This window comes from Diadema antillarum, unplaced genomic scaffold, assembly GCF_040938485.1.
Source record: "Diadema antillarum isolate AM-2024a unplaced genomic scaffold, OU_Dant_1.0 scf00000003, whole genome shotgun sequence".
Taxonomy (NCBI): domain Eukaryota; kingdom Metazoa; phylum Echinodermata; class Echinoidea; order Diadematoida; family Diadematidae; genus Diadema; species Diadema antillarum.
Window position 1 is genome coordinate 3,161,209 of NW_027270892.1, and position 20,763 is coordinate 3,181,971.

A 20,763-nucleotide genomic window follows, 5' to 3' on the forward strand; every position below is an offset into this window, starting at 1 on the left:
AAAGAAGCAGAAGAAAAAGACACAGGACCCCAGTCTATATGACTATTACTATAACTGGAAGTCCATTACAGATGCAGAACTATAGCAAGTCTGCATGATAGATTATATTTTATGGTTCATCACAAAGTCAACAAAATGTTGCATGATCTGATGTAACATGAGGGCTCAAAATAGGTGAAATGGGTCAACATAGTCAATTTAGTCAATTTTCCCCCCTTTTTTTTCTGAATTAGTGATTTTTCTTTTACATTCAAATTCTGAAGTGCGGAATCGTAAAATGAGTGGATAGATTTATTTGTGTAGTTTATCTAGAACACTTCTTTTCTCCTATAGTGTGATGCGATATGTCTGAGAGGTTCCTTTTCATTTCGTAACCCGTTGAGGACGAGTCCTGAGTATACTCGGGCAGGGGTCTATGGGAAATGTGTGTTGTAGCAAAATTAGCCTGTCCTCAACAGGTTAAAAACCCTTTACACACTTTTCACTTTCAACTGTAATAACTTTTTAAACAATAATGCTGCTGCATTGAAAGTTAGTATAAGTCATGAAACAAACAAACCAACACCGACAAAAACATAACCACCTCGATGGAGGTACACTAATAAAGGTAATGGCACTGAGTGTCCACAGATGTCTTGTCTGTGCAAACAGATCTGCTAGGAAGTGTAAAACCCATTCCCCCATCCCCTAGATATGTGCGAATAATACCTTTTAACATACTGCACCTCGCGAACATTAATCCAATTTATTACAAAGTGATCAGCCTGCTCTGTAGAAGTATGACTTGCCCATTGCTCTTATTTTTTTCTCTCCTGGTGTACCCAAATTGAATTATCAAAGATAATGAGTTCTTGAAATGTGAAGACAGATGAGTTCAATGAAAAAAGGGGGAGGGGAGAATGAGGCATTGAGTTCGCAAGGTAAGGGAGGTTATTGACCAGCGGGACATTTCACGTGAAATGTGGCCCCACTTATACATGAGTCGATTCTTGAGACTCTAATGAGGATGTTGGGAAGTGGATCTCTATCTCAGGCAGGTAAGGTGAAACATGGACTCCATGTGATGCAGAAACTGTCAGTTTTTATTTTAAAATTAATACATTGTAGGCATGAGAAATGTGTGAAATAACACTGTCATTAAAAAAAAAAAAAATTCAGTTGGTTAACGATGAAAATGCAAAGTATTAGCCAGAAAGGTACATCAACAGTATTGCAGTCTGATAACATGTTGGATCGTGGTTGCTATGTAATACTTTATAATCGATTATCGATAATAGACAAATCGGACCATAGCAGTATCCATCAATCTTCCACACGAGAATAAATTGCATGCAGCATGTTGGGAAACATGATTGCTTGGACACATTCGATCATCATGTAACGTTCTTCCTACCCACTGTCTACTGCTATGCTGAACTGGGAGGGCTTGTGAGGAATAAATGTCAGGGACTCCAATTTAACTTATCTTATACATTTGATCTCAAAATACTACAAAAGAACTCATTATCCTGTCAGCAGAACAACTTTCTTGATAGACTTTTCAGTACATTGCAAGCAAATTTCAAATTTTGGAAGATGAATTTTGAGCCCTTCTCAGTGAGAACTATGTGCCCTTAAGGATTACTGCTCATTATTCCAAACGTTTGTTGATCTGAAAATGAAATAGGGTTATCATTATTCCAAAGATTCGTTAGTCTGAAAATGAAATTAAGTTGGTTATTCCAAAGGTTTGTTAATCCAAAAATGATACAAGGTTTGTTACTCCAAAGGTTTTTCAACCAAAAATGAAGAGAGGTTTGTTATTCAGAAGGATTGGTCATCCAAAAATGAAATAAGGTTTGTGATTCCACAGTTTAAGTATGCACAGTCTTTATTCATTTTTGGACTTATAAGCCATATTTCATTTTGAAATCAGCAAACCTTTGGAATAATGAACTTTATTTTCATTTTTTGATTAACGATCTTTTAGAATAATGAATCTTATTCCATTTTTGGTATTATGAACCTGTGAAATAATGAACCTTATTCCATTTTCAGTATTACAAACCTTCGGAATAACATACCTTCAGAATAACGCCACAAATGTTCTGATTACCGAACCCTTTTTCATTCTGGGATTAATGAACTTCTAAGTATACAGATTTTGTGTGTTTTTGAATAATGAACCTTTGGAAAAAACAAACTTTATTTCATTTTTGGATCCACGAACCTTCGGAATAGTGAACATTACCCCCTTTAAGCAATTCCAGTCTCTCTGTCATGAGTAGACTGTTCCTAGATATTCATTTTCCCCCCGCAATTCATTCACTGCAGGTGTAGTAGGTGGATTTGTGGATTTTGAAGTTTACGGTCATAAGCATTTGCATTAGATGTATCGAGACACGAATTACTCTTTCTTCTAAGTTAGCCCCTGCTGGAATGGACAGTTTTATTTACATTCCTCTTTTTCAGTGTCTGTACAGTTTTTACCAGTGATAGTGACAAAATTTGTGAAGACACATTAGCTGCCATTCATATTTTGAAAATCATCAGATAATCGGTGCCGATCTTTGGAAAGAATTTCTTTTGGAATAGATATCATTACAGCAATTATTTGCTGGCAAGTGATTTTCATGCAACTGGCTTTGTTTGAAAATATTGAGTCTTCTGGAATGGCCCCCTCACCACCAGTTGTTGTACAGCGACAATGTCAGTCTCTCAAGGACGTAACTATATGTGACATTACAAGAGGTTAGGTATAGGTCAAAGGGCAAGACATTGGATAGTGTGGCTATCATTGAGACGTACTGAACCATGCCTGGATAATGACCTATGCGGATCACTGGAATATTTTATCATGGACCCTCGGATTTTGAATTTCCATGTGACTGGGCTAAGACCGCAGAGCTTTCAGGAAGACGGGGGCGTTGACTCATCGGCAGCGTTGAGGCTTGGTTACCGCAATCAAGGCCATTGGCATCTTCTGTCACACTTCTCCATCAGCCGGCCAGCGATAGGTTGAGCCGGGAGTTCATTCATGTACTCCCATGCAGGAAATGTTCTGTATGTTGTGCCTTTACTTTTTTGTGAGCATACTGTTTCACGAGTTGGGACTTAGACATATCTGCGAGTGGTTGAATTTGTAATCGAGAATCGCAATGAGGAGATGGGAACAAGCATTATCCCTCTTCAAGAGAAAATTTAATGGCTTCTCAACCTTGGAGATGTCACACTTTTGGTATCAGAGGATGCTCTTTTTTCTGTGATGGATGAAAAGCATCTAGGCCAAGCCTAGGTCAGTGGCTGCTCTTCGCACAGAAGCATCACCATCCAATATTTGAAAAGTTAAAGTGCTGGCTTGATTGACAGGTATGGCTTCAAGAGAGCACTCATTTTGGGGGTATTAAAACTACAGGACAGGAAAGGGTTTCTTGTTGCAGCAGTAATTAACAGATAGAAGCAAAAGACTAAAACCAAACAATACAATAGAGTGCAGATTTCCATGCAAAACTGTTACAAACTTGTTTTAGCCAATCTTTATAACTCTCTCGACCCTCACCAATCTGTTTATACTCCCTAGTGACAATTATCTGATTCCCCCCCGTGGTAATTGCTTATAAAACTTTTTAGAATCATGTTCTCTCCTTGTAGGAAAATTCAATTAAGTCATTATTTCTAGACAGAGTATTTGGTACATATTTGATGAAAAATATTTCCTGCTTACCGCGCTTAAACCGTTGAGGACGAGTCCCGAGTATACTCGTGCAGAGGTCTATGGGAAATGCGTGTTGTAGCAAAATCAATCTGTCCTCAACGGGTTAACTGAGAAATGTCCCAATGTCATGTGATGATGAAGTGCAGTTTAAAAAAAAGTATCATAAAGATACATGCTTTTTGTTACTGAGTGGTCATAGTCTGAAACTGATAGGGAGGACATGAAATCTGCAGCCACATGGAAACCATGACAACCAGGATAGAGATTACAAGATATGTCAAAAGATAAGTACATATTTGGGCTTTCTTGTGCAAGGTGGCAAGTATTGTATGAATATCAAAAGTGTATTTGGTGGACAGTAGTGGACAAATAATATATATTAGTCTGCCCAGCTCATGTAACAATTCCAATATCCCTCCCCCTGCAAAAAAAAAAAAAAGGTGGGGGGGGGGGGAGTGATAATGATCATTCAAGGAGAAGTGTAATTAGGCATAAGGCAAGATATGGGATTTTGAACAATATAAAGAGAATACCTAGTAATCTTTCTCTATTTGTTCAATTCAGAGACAGCCAGAAACGTGCTAAGGAAGAAAAAGGAAATGCAAGTGGTGGGTATGCATTTTCCCCATATCTACACTATGCATGCAGCTTTAGCTAGAATTCAACTCACATTTAGGATCAAAAGAGTATTACTCTTTTGACTCTGCTACTACCTGAATAATAAAATGGGATCCTATCATGGCATTTGAATGTGTTGTGTTCATTTCACTTTTTTTCGATTGTACATTTTGCTACCATATGCTACTCCTTCGCCATTTCTAACCCGATTTCGATTCCGTTTCCTTTATGTGATGGCACTAGGAGAGGGCTTCAAAACTTCTACACAGAATTTTGACCTTTGACTTCTTTGACCTTTGACCTTGATGTTTTTACCTATATTGTACATTGGCTACAAAATGCTACTCCTTCGCCATTTCTAACCCGATTTCGATTCCGTTTGCTTTATGTGATGGCACTAGGTGAGGGCTTCAAAACTTCTACATAGAATTTTGACCTTTGAATTCTTTGACCTTTGACCTTGATCTTTTTACCTATATAGTACATTTTTGCTACTAAATGCTACTTCCGGCGGGGACATATATTACGCACCGCGTGATTTCTACTTTTCCTTTTTTTTTTGGATTCAGTTTATGGTATGGTGATGCAAAGCACCACTTCCTTGAAATTATATTGCTTTTCTGCTGAGCAAACGTGGAATGTATTCTCTTGATGCATATGTATCTGTTACATTCTATGGATGGACCAATTAAAGAGGGCTCCATTTCACCATGCCCCAGTTACCATCAAATTTGGATGTGGATATTGATAGTGCTTCAGTTTCCTTCAATTATCATTAAAAGTTGCTCTTTCATTCGGCTGCGCTTGTAGCCCCAGGGTGTCGTAAGTCACGACGTGACAGAACGTGATAAATCATGCAGTGTGACACTTGTGACCCATCTGTACTCTGAGAGTCGTATGTCACGAGTCGGATGACTTGTTCCTCGAATGCGCAACAAATCATTATTTCCATCTACATTCAAACTACAGTTTATCCTTAAGATAATAATGATAATAGCTGCAAGAGGTGACTAATAGTCTGAAGAAATTTAGTAAAAATATTGTACAAAATTTTCATTAAAATCCAAGTGAGGAATCCCTGTATATCTCTTCTACAAGACACCAGAAGAAACATTAGTCCACAGTCACTATAATGATGATGGGACGCAATGAATTTTGATACAGTGTACATGAAAAAGAAATGTTATTATTTTAGTGAGCAGTGAAAGTAGTGTTTTATGGTTTGTGATGAGGGAGGTACATCGTGACCAAAATGTGAGCCATGGGAGAGATTTCAAGGAACTGATTCCATGGTTTTTGAAGAGGTAGACTAGTTGGAGCAGTCTGTTTTGAGCATTCCAGTCATGTGCCGTGAGACCCGGGCCGAGTATAGTGGCTGCCACTGTTTGACATCATATCGGCTTCCAGGGCAACCCCGATCAGGTCAGTGTACATTGAATTGTCAGTTTCTCACCCCATGAGACACGCGTGACTCCAAACACATTTTGTGCTCTTTTGCGCAAGGAAGTTATGTGCGTATGTACATACCCATGAATATTGGATGTTCCAGGTAGCCAATACACGATCTAATGGTGTGATTTCTGAGATGTGACAGTTCGTAAATTAAGCCTCCTTTGTTGAAGTAACATTGAGACCTGGAGAGTGCACATGAAATATTCATAATTCATTACCTTGCCTTATTTTTCACTCCCTTTCGATACAGTGTGATTGCAGAAATGACTTTCCATTATAAAAGACCCCCTTCCCCCCCCCCCCCCCAAAAAAAAAAGATATACCTATTCATCAGCGCTCTGATGACAGCAAGCACGGGAAGTCATGTGCTCCACGAAATGAAGGAGGTATGCAAACATACAGTTAGCTTAGTCAGTGTGATGAAATTGAATGAGTCGAAAGCCTTTTGCAAACAAAGAAATGAAAGAGCTAGTATCCCATAATGCCCTCCCCCCACCATCATAAAAAGCAGCATCATTCAGCATCTTTCCTTTTTTGTTTGCCTTTGATTAGATTTGAAAGAAATCAGGCAGCATTAAGGCAAACCAGAAAATTAGATTGAGAGCTAGGCTCGAAACGATCCTCTGGAAGGGTTGCTAGGCAACCGTCACACCCGGGGTACATGGACACATAACTGATGGTCGTCTGGAAGAGGGCGTCTCATCCATGAGCAAACACGGTGGGGAGCGCAAACATCTCGAGCAAACTTTCGCCGCAAGAAGATCGTTGAGTCCTCTTTGGCTTGCCGGCTGCTTTATCGGTCCACGTTTGCAGCGTGACTCGTGGCTGACTCTCGCTGTGAGCAAAAGCGATCGTTGCGTTGCGCGCAAGATTCTCTGGGGATGGAGGTCCCTACGGCTGTGGCAATGCAAACGAGTTTTGCTATCATAGCCTTTCCCTCATACAACTTTGTACATGTCTTCTCTGATTTACAGTCACACTGAAAATTGCCTAACTCTTTGTCTCAATTCTACAGGAGTGTTTGTGTGTATGTTGCATGTGTAGTATATACTGCACATATGACACATTGAATTTCATTATCAAGATCGAGACCAAGAACAATCGTGCATGTCAGTAGTGTGCATCATGTTAATGAGTTTGTCTTTGATACTTGTAAGTTTTGATCCCTTATTTTTTCCTCTCAATTTACCATTTTCTTTCTCTCTCTTTGTCTATCTCTCTTTCTTTCTCTCCCTCTCTCACTTTCTCTTCATCTACTTCTCTTTCTTTCTGTCTGTGTCTCTCTCCCTCTCTTTGTCTACAATGTATCTCTCTCTCTTCTTGTCTTTCTGGTTTCTCTTGGCACCCATTTTTCTTCTTTTCGCCTCCTCCAGGTTCTGCCTAACTCTACCTAAGCCGTCCAGCTACAGGCGGGAAGGAGTCGTCGGGGGTTGGACTGAGCCGAGCTTCACCCTTGCCATCCTGCTCATCTGCAACTTTGGTCTGCTCATCATTGATCGTATCCTTTTTTTTTTAAGCCACTGGAGTCTCCCTCCATCATCAGCCACACGCGACCTGCAGACATAGGGTGATTTTTAACCCTTTCAGTGTGAGGACCCATGCAGGCTGTTGCTATATTTCTGATCTGAGAGCTCTGTGATAACCCATCTCTAGTGCAAGGTTTCTTTTTCTTGTTAGTCAGTAACAAATTCTTCATATGAGAGTCCTGACTCAATTTAACTCTTTATGTGCCATGGTGTAAACCTCCTGTGTGCCACGTTGTTCTAAGACACCAACATATTCATGCTTTGGCAAACCGTTCTGTTTTTTTTTCAAATCCATGTAACTTTTATGGGTTTCAGATAAACTGGACATGTAGTGAGCAAAGTTGTAAAGAAAATGCCAAGCTTTGCTTTGATGTATATTTTATGACAAGTCTATAATTGTTTGTCTTTCAAATGACCAGCAGCTACGGTACATTACTTTAAAGTCATGACTTTTGCACACAAAACAGTGACAGAAACTTATCATTCATACGCAAATCCAGTAGGGAACACCGCTTGCTAGTCAATCACTAAATGCGAGCGATGTGTGAGAGGAAGGGAATCGCTAGAATTGCTTTTGTTGTACCACGGCATTTGGCGATTTATCGATCGGTTTGGGCGGATTTCTGCGTTTGAGCAGAATACGCGAAGTTGGCACTCTGTCGACTGAGTCGGGCGTGCGAATGTGGCACGTAAAGAGTTAAGGTCTATGTGCTTGATGTGGACCTCTTGAGCAATGAGCCTGGTACTTATCTGAACTGAGACATCATCTATACAGATGTCAGATACCATTTAGAGATGAAAACTCTGGCAACATTTTTTTGGAAGAATGTTCATCATAGCAAAAATTATATTGCCAAGGCAGGGAATCAATATTAAGAAGGACAGTTGAATTTTAAGTGAAATTAGATAAAAGATATCATTAATATTTGAGAATCTGAAGGTAATTAATTTGTAACTTGATGATTACTTGGTAGGGATTTCAAAATACCTGGCTGAGATTGTGTAATTATGATATTCCTTGAATGGGTACTTCAACACCAAGGTACTGTAACTTCTCTTGAGGTAACAGTTCTTGTGAGGAGTGCGGTACAGCTTCTCAACTGGACCAGAATATTATGATCAGTGATGCAGTGTGTATACCCCTCAATCTTTTTCAGAAACGACTCCATCAGTCTGAGAGAGAGTGTCTCTGTCAGTTATGCATTGTGGTCTGCATTTTTTTCCCTTTTTTTACCAGGCAATGAGTAACAAATGGGTTAGACTCTACTGTTTAAGGTCACAACATTTTGTGTTTTTATCATTCGCTCCAGAACTGCATTACTTGGGATTCGTCATGTCTCGCAAGTCGCATTTCACTTGAATGTGTTTGCCGAGTGCTGACTTGTGGGGTGGGGGAAAAAAACACAAAGCTCTGAGCAATCTTCTGGTTGGAGTGTGTGTTTGGATAGTGCCTTTCCTTGACTTACACACCGCCATCAATTGACTCGCAGATATCCACTTTCAGTATAATGGATTCCTGTTTGGCCTCATGCTTCTCTCCATAACCAGAATCTGTCAGGTAAGTTCCTCCTATTTCTAGTTTTGTCTCTTCCCTCTCTTGTGTACCCTCTCCCTTTTATGCCACTTTATATGCCTCTTCATGGTGTGATATCGACGGTAATGTCGGGCAATTTCTCACGCCTCAAATAGATCCAAGCTTCTTCCTCCCCCCCTTCCAGTATCATGGCTTGTAATTCTTTTAAAACTGCTTTTCAATGTCGCAATCACTCCTATAATGTACCCCACAATGTGAGTTTAATCATGATTTGTGGTGCCACATTACATGCGTATGTACCGCATTTATGGATTTCATATCGATTTTGCGAAGAATGTGATGATTGGATAGCGTGTCTGTGCAGATTAAGAACAGAAGAGAATCAAGTCCTGTGATTTCTGTTTCAAATCTCCTCTCGCATAATTGCACCGACAGTTGATGCGACAGTGTATTAGTCACACTTTTATATAAAGCTTGTCTTGCAAAGCAATCAAAAAGACATGGAAGACAAGGATAGTGAATACTAGTATAAAAGAACAGATCATGTAAGCATTGTCTGCTCTGGTGAATTTATAATCGAGTGATGTTGTTCACTTTGCTGATGCAATTGATCACTAGGATCTTATCATTTGGAATGGTTTTCTCATTCTTGAAAAAAAAAATAATGACAAAAACACAATGTTTGCAAATGGCCATTGCCATTCTGTCAGTTTCATTTACAGTTTATTTCAATTTTTCACTTGTACAAAGGAAATCATTATATGACAAATCATAATGACATTCTTATCAAAATATGAATAAGAGGATGTGACTGTGAGGTGCATTACATGACAATCTATGATATATGTGTCATGATTTTAGAGCTGGCTGTCACTATCTTGATGTCCCAATGATTGGGGGGACAATGCAGCACATGTATACGCATAGTCTTTTAGCAAATACATTGTATCCGAAGCAACAACTTTGAATCAAAAGAATGCTATGCTAGATTTATCTTCGTAATATTAGGGCAAACACCTTGGTTACAGTGCACACATATTTCAGAGACAATGTTGTGAAATAGATACAGTATTATGTATCACGTAAAATTGAATCCAGAAGTTTGAGGGTCTTTTGTATTTGATTGAGGTCGATGTACAAGGGTAATACATTTCAGTAAAAAAAAAAAGAAAGAAGAGAATATTACAGTCATATATGGATGTCTTTATGATACAAGAGTACAGCTACAGAATTCTGTAAAATGTTGTCACTTTGCTTGATTGGTAGTAATTAAAAACTGACTGCCCAAGTGATATGTGGTATGTCAATGGCTAATTAGATAAATGATGAATGAAGTCACCGTTGACAAACATTCCTATACTTTTGCAAGTCAGAGAACACATTTACTGAACCACACCGCCACATCAGTGTCAAGCTGTTTGTGGATGCAGCGAAAATTGAGCTCTGTTCGGTATAACGTGGATGGACGCGCAGAAAAGTGGGACATGCACTTGTTAGAGCCGGGGGACCGTGGAGCACTGAATTTGTCCGGCCTTTGGTGGTGAAATCCGATCATCCAGATTGAGGGATTTGGGCCGCTATTTTGCCGTGGCCCGGGGGAAGATGCGGGGAAGTGGACATTACCTGAGCAATTTGTGAGAGCTTCCCCTGGAGTTTAGGAATGCAAAAAAAAAAAAAAAAAAGAAGAAAGAAAAGAAAGGAAATCCAGTTGACCGTGACATTTTAGTCCATCCGCTTTGCATCAGTTCAACCCACGTCATGTTTGATTTGCCGAAGAAAAAAGAATGAAAAGGGGATAAAAGAAAAGAACAGGAAAATGTTCCCGGTGTAGGACCAGCATTCCAAGAAAGCTGTGACATGGGAATGTGATGAATGAGATGGCACCGGCTCTTTGTTTGTCAATTTCACATCAAAAGATTTGTCGCGCCAAAGAAGAGATGCGGCGAAGCGTGGTGTCCTGTAGGTGGTGGGCATTTGCCGAGCGGGATCGGATTACGGTTCAAATGTCTCGGCAGCGGCGGCGGCGGCGGCGGCGGCAGGGCAGGCATGGTGAAGCAGGGACGGACCAGGAAGGTGATCCATGGATATTTGCCAGGGCGGTGTTTTTCTTGCACTTCATCGCCAGTTTTGCCGGCTCACTTGGGATTACCAAAGTCTAGGTGTTGGCAGATATAGTTTAATGTTATTCAAGGAGAGGAAGGTAATCTGACCTGTCATTGAAAAACAGAAATAAAGAAAAAAGTCCAGATTTCCAAGGGGTGGTTGTTATTGTTATATTTTCTCTTTATTTTTGTTGAAGTCTTTAAAAATACCTAAGGTGCTGATATCATTCATGGAAAGAAGCACTTAATTGTGGTTATCTGACCTATTATCAGTTATCAGTTCAAGATGGAGCTAAGCCGATATACCCTTTCCTTTCTCGTTTAATGCACTGAACAATAACAAAATCAACTGTAATGCACAGATAAAACAGCGATGGGGTTTGAAACGATCTTAGAATTCATTGAATATTTCACCTCTCAAAACAAAAGAAAAAATTCACTTGTGAAAAAAAAAAAAGATTTAAGATTTTGAAGAATGTCACTTTCTACTCACATGGTAAAAAAAAATTTGTAGAGGCAAGTCATAGTTAGACTCATTGGGATTTTTTATAATTGCAACAGACCCCACCAAAGATCAGTTAAGAAAGAGTCGAATAGTTTACCGCGAAATGAAATCACTATATTATCACTTCACAACTAAAAAAATTGAATAGAAATCATGTTTGTGGTCAATGTTTTATCTCCTTCCACCCTCTCCCTGTGAAAGCCATCATTACTCTGTTACTAAATTTTCACAACACTACAATAATCTGATGAGGAGATATGATATTAAGAAGAAGATTTAGTAAAGATGTATTTTTGGATAGGTCAGCATGAGACATGATGGTGACGCCATATAGCATCATCACCCCATCAAATTTTGTACCTAGATAAGGAAAAGGAAAAGCAGAAAAAAAACTGAGAAAAGAAGAGGAAGAAAATTAAAAAAAGAAGGAGAAGATGCAGAAGAAAAAATAAGGACATAGACAGTGAGAAGATGAGAAGAAGAAAATGAAGCAAAGAAGAAGAAGAGAGAAGGATTTACGCTCTGCAGGCAAGTACTCGAGTTTTGAAACTGCGAAATGGGAAATGCAGATGATGCCTCCACCGGGTGTGGTATTTTTTGCAAAGGTGTACGGTTACGGTGCATCAAGCCAAGGAGACTCTGTGTATTGCTCATCTCGTAACAAACACTGACTCCTGTCTCATTTCCACTTGTCTTAATGCCCAAAATCTCTCCTTCTTTCTCCCCCTGAAGCATTGCATTTCCTGTGCCCAACTTATATTCCATCACCTAGTGGGACGTAAAGTCAAGCCAAGAGCCAGACCTGCCGGCCTTTTTGCCCAGATTCTTCCATTTCCTTGAACCATCCCCACTCTAGAGTCAGTCCTTGCGATTGCATAGTTTATGAAAAGTTTTGAATGAAAAGTTATAGTTTTCATGGAATATGGCATAATTTTCATTTATAAAATATACATTGAATTATCCTTCCAATATTTTTTTTCTTCCACTGACTGTACAAAGACCCAACAAACTTTATGACATATTTCCATAAGTTTGAAGTCAGGGATTGAGTATTATACCCTTTAATATTCCACAGAGATTATTTTCTCATTGGTCACTCGTCAGAAGCAAAGTTTGTTGCTTCCAGCCACCCACCGAAGTGTATCGGATGGCAGTCTGATGAATCCGACTTGTGTTTGTCGACTATCAGGTCAGTGTCAGACATGTCGCGCGTGATCCTCATCTGACCATCTTGACTCATCGGATCACACCCAGCATGTCTGACACTGTGACCGATGAGAAAAAAAAAATCTCTGTGGAACGAGGGTGTAAGATAGAGGGAGATTTATTGCAAGTTGGGCAAAAGGTTAGCTTATGATGACTTCTGTGGGTATGCTCTTATTGGTTTAGCTTTCAAGTACTGTATGTTGTAATTAGTCTGTTGTTGATTACCAAACATTTACATGAACTTTGAGTATCAAAAAAGCAAGTAAGTATTAACAGTGTGATATCTTCCAGTCTTCAAATTACATAAATGTTCATAAAAACTTTTAGGGGGGGGGGGGAGGAAGTTCCAAAAATGGGCCGTAATTGTACTTAATCGTAATTTTCATCTTCTTCTTGGGAATGCATGGTCAAATTTTCACCAAACTTGGCATGTACGATGTATTATCACTTGGGTGATAGAATAATATACTGTACAATGTATTGGGGGGGGGGGGGGAATACGGACAAAACCCCCCAAATTAAAGAATCTTTTCAAATCTTTTCTAAAATTGCAAACTAAAAGCTATGTTAGTGCTGCATGTATGTGTAATGCGTGGAAGGTGGATATGTGATAACTCAGGTGAGACCCCAGGTCTCTATTGTTTTTTGGGGGTTTTTTTCATGTTCAAATGCTGATTCCTCAAGTTTATCTATGCATTGTCTGTTGCTGATGTCTTTTTTTTTTTAATTGTTGGTTGTACGTTGCACATGACAATTTTCACATTTTCATCTTCTTTTTGAAAAATTGTAGCTGGATTTTGACCAAACTTGGCCAATATCATCAATAGGGGGAGGGAATAATAGTTTGTACAAAATGGTGGTGATGCCTCGAGGGGACCCAGAGGATGGGGCCCATAGGTACATGTACATACGAAATTAGGATGTTGTTGCCCAGGGGGCCTGCAGCAAATCCCTGAATCTCTAGAATTTGACGTAGTTTGCTTCAGGCGGAATGCCTTGAAGGCCAAGTGTGATGCTCAGTTGAGCACCAGACCCATGGGTCTTCCCCCCTTTTTTTTTTGTAAGATGTACCTCAGTATGCAAAGTGGCGAGCCTACCATTTATCCTTACTGGACTAGAATAATTGAAATTTGGTAAATTGATCTGCATTGTACCATTCCAGGACCGAACCCTTGAGGGAGCCGTCTGGTTTGCGGCGCTTCTGAATTTCAAGCACATCTATGTCTACGTTGCGCCAGCTTACTTTGTGTATCTACTGAGGACGTACTGCTTTACCGCCTCAAACCAAGGCAAGTATAAACCAACTGGTGTGTCAATGCATCAATAACTCTTTAGCACCTATCACCTTAAACCAAGGAGATCATACTAAGAATATGAAAATCCAGAAAATAGGGAAGAAAAAATAAAATGGGGGGGGGGGGGAGGCAAAAGGGGTAACAATAGCTCATAATATCGTGTAGTGGTGATTGAGATTTTTTTTTTTTCATTCTTGTTTCTTCTTTAGCAAGACAGTGACAAAGGTGTCGAACTTTTGCCAGACTGTGGAATTCTCAAAATAATCAACATTGATATCAGTATTTTTCTACTGATTATTGTAAATGCAATGAATCCCCCCAAAAAAAAAAAAAAAAATAGAAGACATCTGCATGTTTGTGTCAAGTCAGAAGTGTGAAAATTACAGTTATGGGTTGTTGTTTTTTTGCGCTTTCTCAACTCACTTAATGATGTTGGTGTCAACTACATTGTGTATCTTCCTTGTCAGACATTCAATGACATGTATGTTTTCAATTTGTTCCTCAAGAATCGCACCTGTGGTTCAAACAGAAACAGAGAGACATTCAACTTTGTCCAGTGGTGGATGATTTCATGGTACACTACGTTTGTTTGTTTGTTTGGTCTTGTGTGCGTGTGTGTGTGTGAGAGTGTGTGAGAGTGGTCTTGACAAGGACATACTCAACCTCAAAAATTTCGGTAAGCATGCTCTAACAGTCCTCAAGAGAACAGCCAGTAAGAATATAGTGTACATGTGTACATACTGAAATGTCGAGATTAAAGGAGACCTCCGGATAATTGTCAGACTTTTACATATCAACAACTATAAATCGGTTATACTGGGAACAGAGCTTCAATATTCATGATTGGGATGAGGAATTAGAATGTTTTCCAAATTTATAACAAATCATAATGAACAAGGATGATGACATGGCAGCCTCAGTATAAGAATGCATGAGTAGGGGCTCAGGGAAGCAGAACAAAAGGAGAAAGAATGCATAAATTCTACACAGGTGAACTTGTCAAGCATGTGGTATTGTATTGATATTACATTGCTACATTTCTGAAATATGTGCGGCTCTATGTCATCATCCCTGTTCAGTGTAATTTGTGGGGTTTTTCAGAGTATTGATATCTCTGCTCAAGGACCACAATAAATTCCACAAATCTATATATGGAGCTGTTGATTTATGTACTCCATGATATGAAATTGTAGAAATACAGTCTATAGGTCCTTGTCAGGAACAAACTCATGTCCAAGAAAGAATACATGGTGTACCATGAAACCATCCACCACTTAACATTCTACCAACACCGGAATCTTCAAAGAGTAGATAGTGTCTATTGTCCAAGTAATAAGTATTTCATGAGACCTGACTGAATGCCATTCTAATTTGCAGAATACTTCAGGGGCAAAGATCGCTACATATGTTTGAGTTTTCTCCATCATATTAAAAAAAAAAAAAAAAAATCCTGAAAATAGAAATCTGGCAGGTTTCTGCATGCATGCATGATGTGTTCCACAGTTTGCTTTATACAACTATGAGCATTCATGACATAACCATGACCAGCCAAGCTAGCTACACATTTCTCATGTGTGCAGAGAAATTATGATTTCTTGGCAAGTGAACACTCTAAAAGGTCAGAGCAAACTTCCCGTGTAATGAGAAAATACACATCATGTCACTCTGGTCTTCAAATTTTGTCATAATATGTCCAGTGTTTTTGTTTTGTTTTGATTTCCTTGTAGAATGGCTTATTAACTCTAGCACAAATGATGACATTTTCTAGTGTTGCAATTTGGCACTGGAGGTGTCAATGACCTCCAAATTCTACTTTCGCGATCTATTTCATTACATTTTTCATTTCCCCAGATGGTGGTGTGAGATGGAGGAGTTTCTCCATCGTTCGTTTCCTGGCTCTTGGAGTCCTCGTTGTCGCCTTGTGTGCCTTGTCCTTCGGACCATTCATTCTCATGGTGAGGAGCTCGCTCAATATGAATGCAAGTTGTCAAGTCTCGTCAATGGTTGGAGTAGAAACTACTGTAAAATCAGAAATTTTTGCATGCATGAAATTTTTTGCAAATTTTATGAGGAGCTGAGATTCGCGAAAGTACAATGCACGCAAAAGTTTTTGTCTGCATAATGCATTAAATGCCATTCGTCAATTTGGGAAAGTTCCATGCTGCAAAAAAAAGGCAGTTGGCTCCAATTCGTGAAAGTTTCATGCCACGAATGTTTCTGGTTTTGCAGTAGTTTGTAGACGAGTGTATCTCCCCTTGAGACACTTGATGCAATAGTACATTGACAGTTCACTAACTGCGATATGTAGGTGTGGGCGTTGGTTATTATTGGTGAAGCATGAAGTTTTTTTGATAGAGCAAGATTTTTATGAAGTACTGCAGCATAGCATTACTAGAGCTGGTTCCCTTTAAAATTGACAAGAGACATTTAAAAAAAATAACAGCTAATGCCGTTTGCATCTGTTTTCATGTTCACACTTGGTCCTTTTGTATTCAGGGTTTCCTTTGGGAGAAATGTAGTTATACATGGATCATCTATAATTGAATGATCATGTGCTCCAAGCTACTGATAGAGTTACATGTAGATTACCCCCCCCCCCCCCCCATCCCCATGTCATAAAAACATCTTCAATCATTGTTCATACGATGTATATGAATAATTGCACCTGCCATTGAGTGCCATTGAAAAGGCTACATCATGATTTTCAACCCTCCCCCCCCCCAAAAAAAAAAGAGTAAATAACAACAGCAACAACAACAACAAGTCACATATTGTGTGATATTGACTGTCTTCTTGCATTAGTCAAAGATGTTTAACCCTATGTGTATCTTGAGTGCCAACTGGTACAGAAAACCCCATAGCATTGCACACACCTTCTGAAGTCCATGGCATAGAAAGGGTTAGGGATTTCCTCAGACTTTGCCCCGTTTTTTATGATAATGCATTTTGCATGCGATCGTGAGTATCCTTGCCCCAAATGTGTATTCTGTTATCATTCTTGTAATACTGCAAGACCACTTGCAGTATTAAGCATAATTAATTTCATTTTTGTTTTCTTTTTGTTGAGGCCCACTTGTTGATACCCCTCTTAATATGTCAGCCGTACCTGTGTAAGACATTTTCCTAGTTACATTGAATCCATTTGCATCAGAAACTTTAACCCATTGAAGACGAGTCCCGAGTATACTCGGGCAGGGGTCTATGGAAAATGCATGTTGTAGCAAAATCAGTCAAACCTCAATGGGTTAATAGCAAAAATGTAAAAAATACTTTTTAATGTCATGTCTAAGTGAAAAGGAAAACTCCTATTTGGGCAAGTAATTTTCATGAGATTTGATTGTAGGTTGACCATGGGTTATTGCAGGCTTTAGGCAAAATACATCAATATTCTTCTACATGTAGGTACAGATACCATCTGTCTTTAGTGGCATGTGGCAGGTGCGTCATTTGACTGCTTTGTGAAAGTGAACTGAAGTAAAGTATGCTTAAGGGGTCAATAATTTACACACAACATATCCTCTGGCCTCATATTAACAACCGCCATCCCCCACCTCCCCCCCCCCCCCCCCCACCATCCCAACCTTAAAATGACGCCACAACCGACAATGGAACCACCTGTTCATGGTCTGTTCAATCCATTAGAGGGGAATTGACCGCAAAGGAAGATAATGTGATTTCGGCTGCAGCAACGAGATTAAAAGGAATAGATTGTCAAAAACCAAACACAAATGCTGGCAAAAATCAAGAAAGTTATGACAGATTGAATCTTGTACAGACACCCATTGTGAATGCCAGGCTAGCAGTCTTTTTTTTTTTTTTCATGTCACTTGAGGTCAATTTATAGCAATTCTTCTTACTTGTTTGTTCAGAAAATTTTACCAACAAGACAGCTTTTCATATGTGTTCAAGATTATCATGGGTATTACCTGCACAGTGCCTTCACAAAGTGCTTGCTTCACCCAAGTCTTTCATCTCTGTGCTTGGGGTTGCATTCTGTTTCGCCTAATGTAGTCGTTGGTAGAGATAAGCAAACTTCTTGAAAGTTTGGGAATTGTCCTGGCTGAACTTTTCAGGAGTAAAAACAAATCACAGCGTCGCTGCGTTAGAATGTATTTGAGAAATGGTCTATAATGTACTTCACCTACTCCCGAAGAAAAGATGACCCTGCTCAAAGTAAGAAGACTACAGGAAGTTTGAGGTGTACCCATGATTCCCCCTGTTCTTTCTTCTTACTGTTCTTCCTACTTCTCCCAACTGCTTCCATTTGATAGGAACCTAAAATTTAGGGGTTTTTTTTTGTTTCTTTGTTTTGTTTTTTGATGGAAATTTTATTTCTTGTTGTATTTTTAGTTAATATTATGTGATGCATGTACAATTAACTGCATGTGCAGTGGCCTTGGTGTAGTGAGGTGGGTCCAAGGACCGTATTTGTTATCAACCCGTTGAGGATGGGCTGATTTTGCTTCAACATTCATTTCCCATAGACAATTGCCCGAGTATACTCGGCACTCGTCCTCAACAGGTTAAGTGAATTGTTTCTGCACCCCTGGCAACCAAGACTACTAGTATGGCATATGAAATTTTACAGAAGTGTTTCCAACATGTGTATTAGGAGATGTCAAGTGAATTTGTTATGATTGTATAGTTCCTGCTCTTCCAAATATGATGATATTGATGATATTTATTAATAATAATGGTTATGATGGTAACTATGGTATCATGATTTTGATTATGTTAATAACAGTATCAGTAATATTGATAAAGATTACTTTGTCTTCTTGGCTCTGCAGGACCAGCTACCTCAAGTTCTCTCCCGGCTCTTTCCATTTAAGCGAGGCCTTTGCCACGCCTACTGGGCCCCAAACTTCTGGGCCCTCTACAATGTTGCCGACAAGACTGTAACACTCGCTGGTATGTCTGAACTTACATTTTTATGATGATGATGATGATGATGATGATGATGATGATTATATTCTATATGATAGAATATTCCACTGTCAATACTGTGTGATGCTGATCTGTTTTGTTTGTTTGGTTTTTTTTTTTTATGATTAGCATTAAAAAAATGTTAGTTTCTTTTTTTTACTCACTGATCTTTATTGTATTCATCCTGTAACTGTGTGTGTTGTTGTATGCAGCCTTCCCCAATACAATTGTCTATTTACATGCCATATCTTTCAGGTCTGAAATTGGGCTTACTTCCAGCTGACTTTGCGACCAAGCAAGCAGCCATGACTGGCGGTCTTGTGCAAGAATTCCAGCACACTGCTCTTCCCTCAGTCCCACCCATAGCAACTTTTGTGCTGACTGGTGTCACCATGCTTGTAAGTCCTTTAGTTGAAAGAGAGAGAAACACTGAGGCACACTGAATTCCAGTAATGATGGGATGTTTTCCATATTGAGCTGTTTTTGTATTGTTTTGTTTGCTCTTGAAGAAATCAAAGAATTTGAAAGAATATCTCTGGGAAGTACAATTAGGCATATGTCTTTGCAGTTGCATGAATCTAACTACATGCGAAAAGTCCCATTTGCAAAATGTACTAAGGAAATATGTGGCATTTGCAGTATCATTTAAATAACTGTACTTTTCTCACAATGTGATAGGTCTGTGTAACTTTTCCAACCCTAAGTGACATTACGTGTTTCTTTCTTGGTAGTATGTTATATGGTTAGTTTTCCCACAAACTCTTCTACAAGTTGCCTACATACGGGGTACAGAGACTCCAACCCCAATCACCTTCTGATCTGGAGATTCTCCCACCTGAAACCCCTAGCAAACGGGAGATTCCAACTTGATGTGCGCAAAATGCAAAGTCCCTTACGACCGGGGTCCGAAGCTCTAGGGTTCTAGATGCTCTCTCGTGCTATCTAAGGCTTATATGATGGCAATAAGTAAGAAATCATTTCAAGTGGGAGACACAGAGCCAGGGCGGGAGAAATTAAATCTCAAGCGGGAGAACGGGAGATTTTGCAAAAATGGGCTTTCGGCGGGATATCTCCCGTCGAAAGCGGGAGAGTTGGAGTCTCTGTACATCCAACAGTTACATTTTGATGTGTTACTTGTATCACTTCAACTAAAAGATCTGTGTCACTTTCCTACAGAATGTTTCTATATTTTATGCTGTTAGGTGTTTTATTATTGTATGATTGCTTTAATACCCACATGCCAATGACGCGTTATGTCCCCTTGTAGCCAGCCCTGCTCCATCTCTGGCGGTACCCGGGTGGCCCGAAGGGCTTCATCCGCTGTTTGACGCTCTGCGCCTTCAGCTCGTTCATCTTTGGCTGGCACGTCCACGAGAAGGCCGTACTCCTCCTGATCATTCCTCTCAGGTAGTTTTTGTCCCTTAACCCTATTCTAACTGGGCTATCTTGTATTTGAGACCAAGTTTTTACTGGGGGGGGGGGGGGGGGGGGTCAATTTGACCCCCCCTTCAGATCTCGGCCGCCGATCACGCGATCGCCGCAAAATTTTGCCTGAACATAGAGCCGGATGTCAACTACAAGATTGCATGGTCATACAAAAGAAAAAGTTTGATTTTCTATTTTTAGTAAATTAATTATGCAAATTTACGCATGAAATCATATTTTCACGTATAACTCCATTAAAAAGACTGAATGATAGCTAAATTTTTGTGTAAGAGTTCCTCAAGACACATTGAACAATTTTCTAGTAAAAAAATAGCACAATCAAAATCAATTTCTTTTGTTTTTTATTGTTTTGTTAATTTCTTACGCATTTCATTGTTTTTTCGACCTTTTGTTTTCTATTGTTTTTTTGCCAAAATTTGTTGCAGGCACTTTTTCAAGCTTATCTACACTAGAATCAAT

At 39.4% G+C, this 20,763-nt stretch overlaps 1 protein-coding gene across 1 annotated transcript in view; it reads left to right on the plus strand.

Annotated features, from left to right (window-relative positions):
• LOC139735611 (dolichyl pyrophosphate Glc1Man9GlcNAc2 alpha-1,3-glucosyltransferase-like) overlaps positions 1-20,763 on the plus strand; it is a 73,179-nt gene that overhangs the window by 49,525 nt on the left and 2,891 nt on the right. The window contains exons 4-10 of the mRNA XM_071646398.1: positions 7,138-7,262; positions 8,781-8,848; positions 13,800-13,926; positions 15,784-15,887; positions 18,723-18,843; positions 19,114-19,256; positions 20,126-20,265. Coding sequence (XP_071502499.1) covers positions 7,138-7,262; positions 8,781-8,848; positions 13,800-13,926; positions 15,784-15,887; positions 18,723-18,843; positions 19,114-19,256; positions 20,126-20,265 — 828 coding nt within the window. The remainder of the gene's footprint in view (positions 1-7,137; positions 7,263-8,780; positions 8,849-13,799; positions 13,927-15,783; positions 15,888-18,722; positions 18,844-19,113; positions 19,257-20,125; positions 20,266-20,763) is intronic.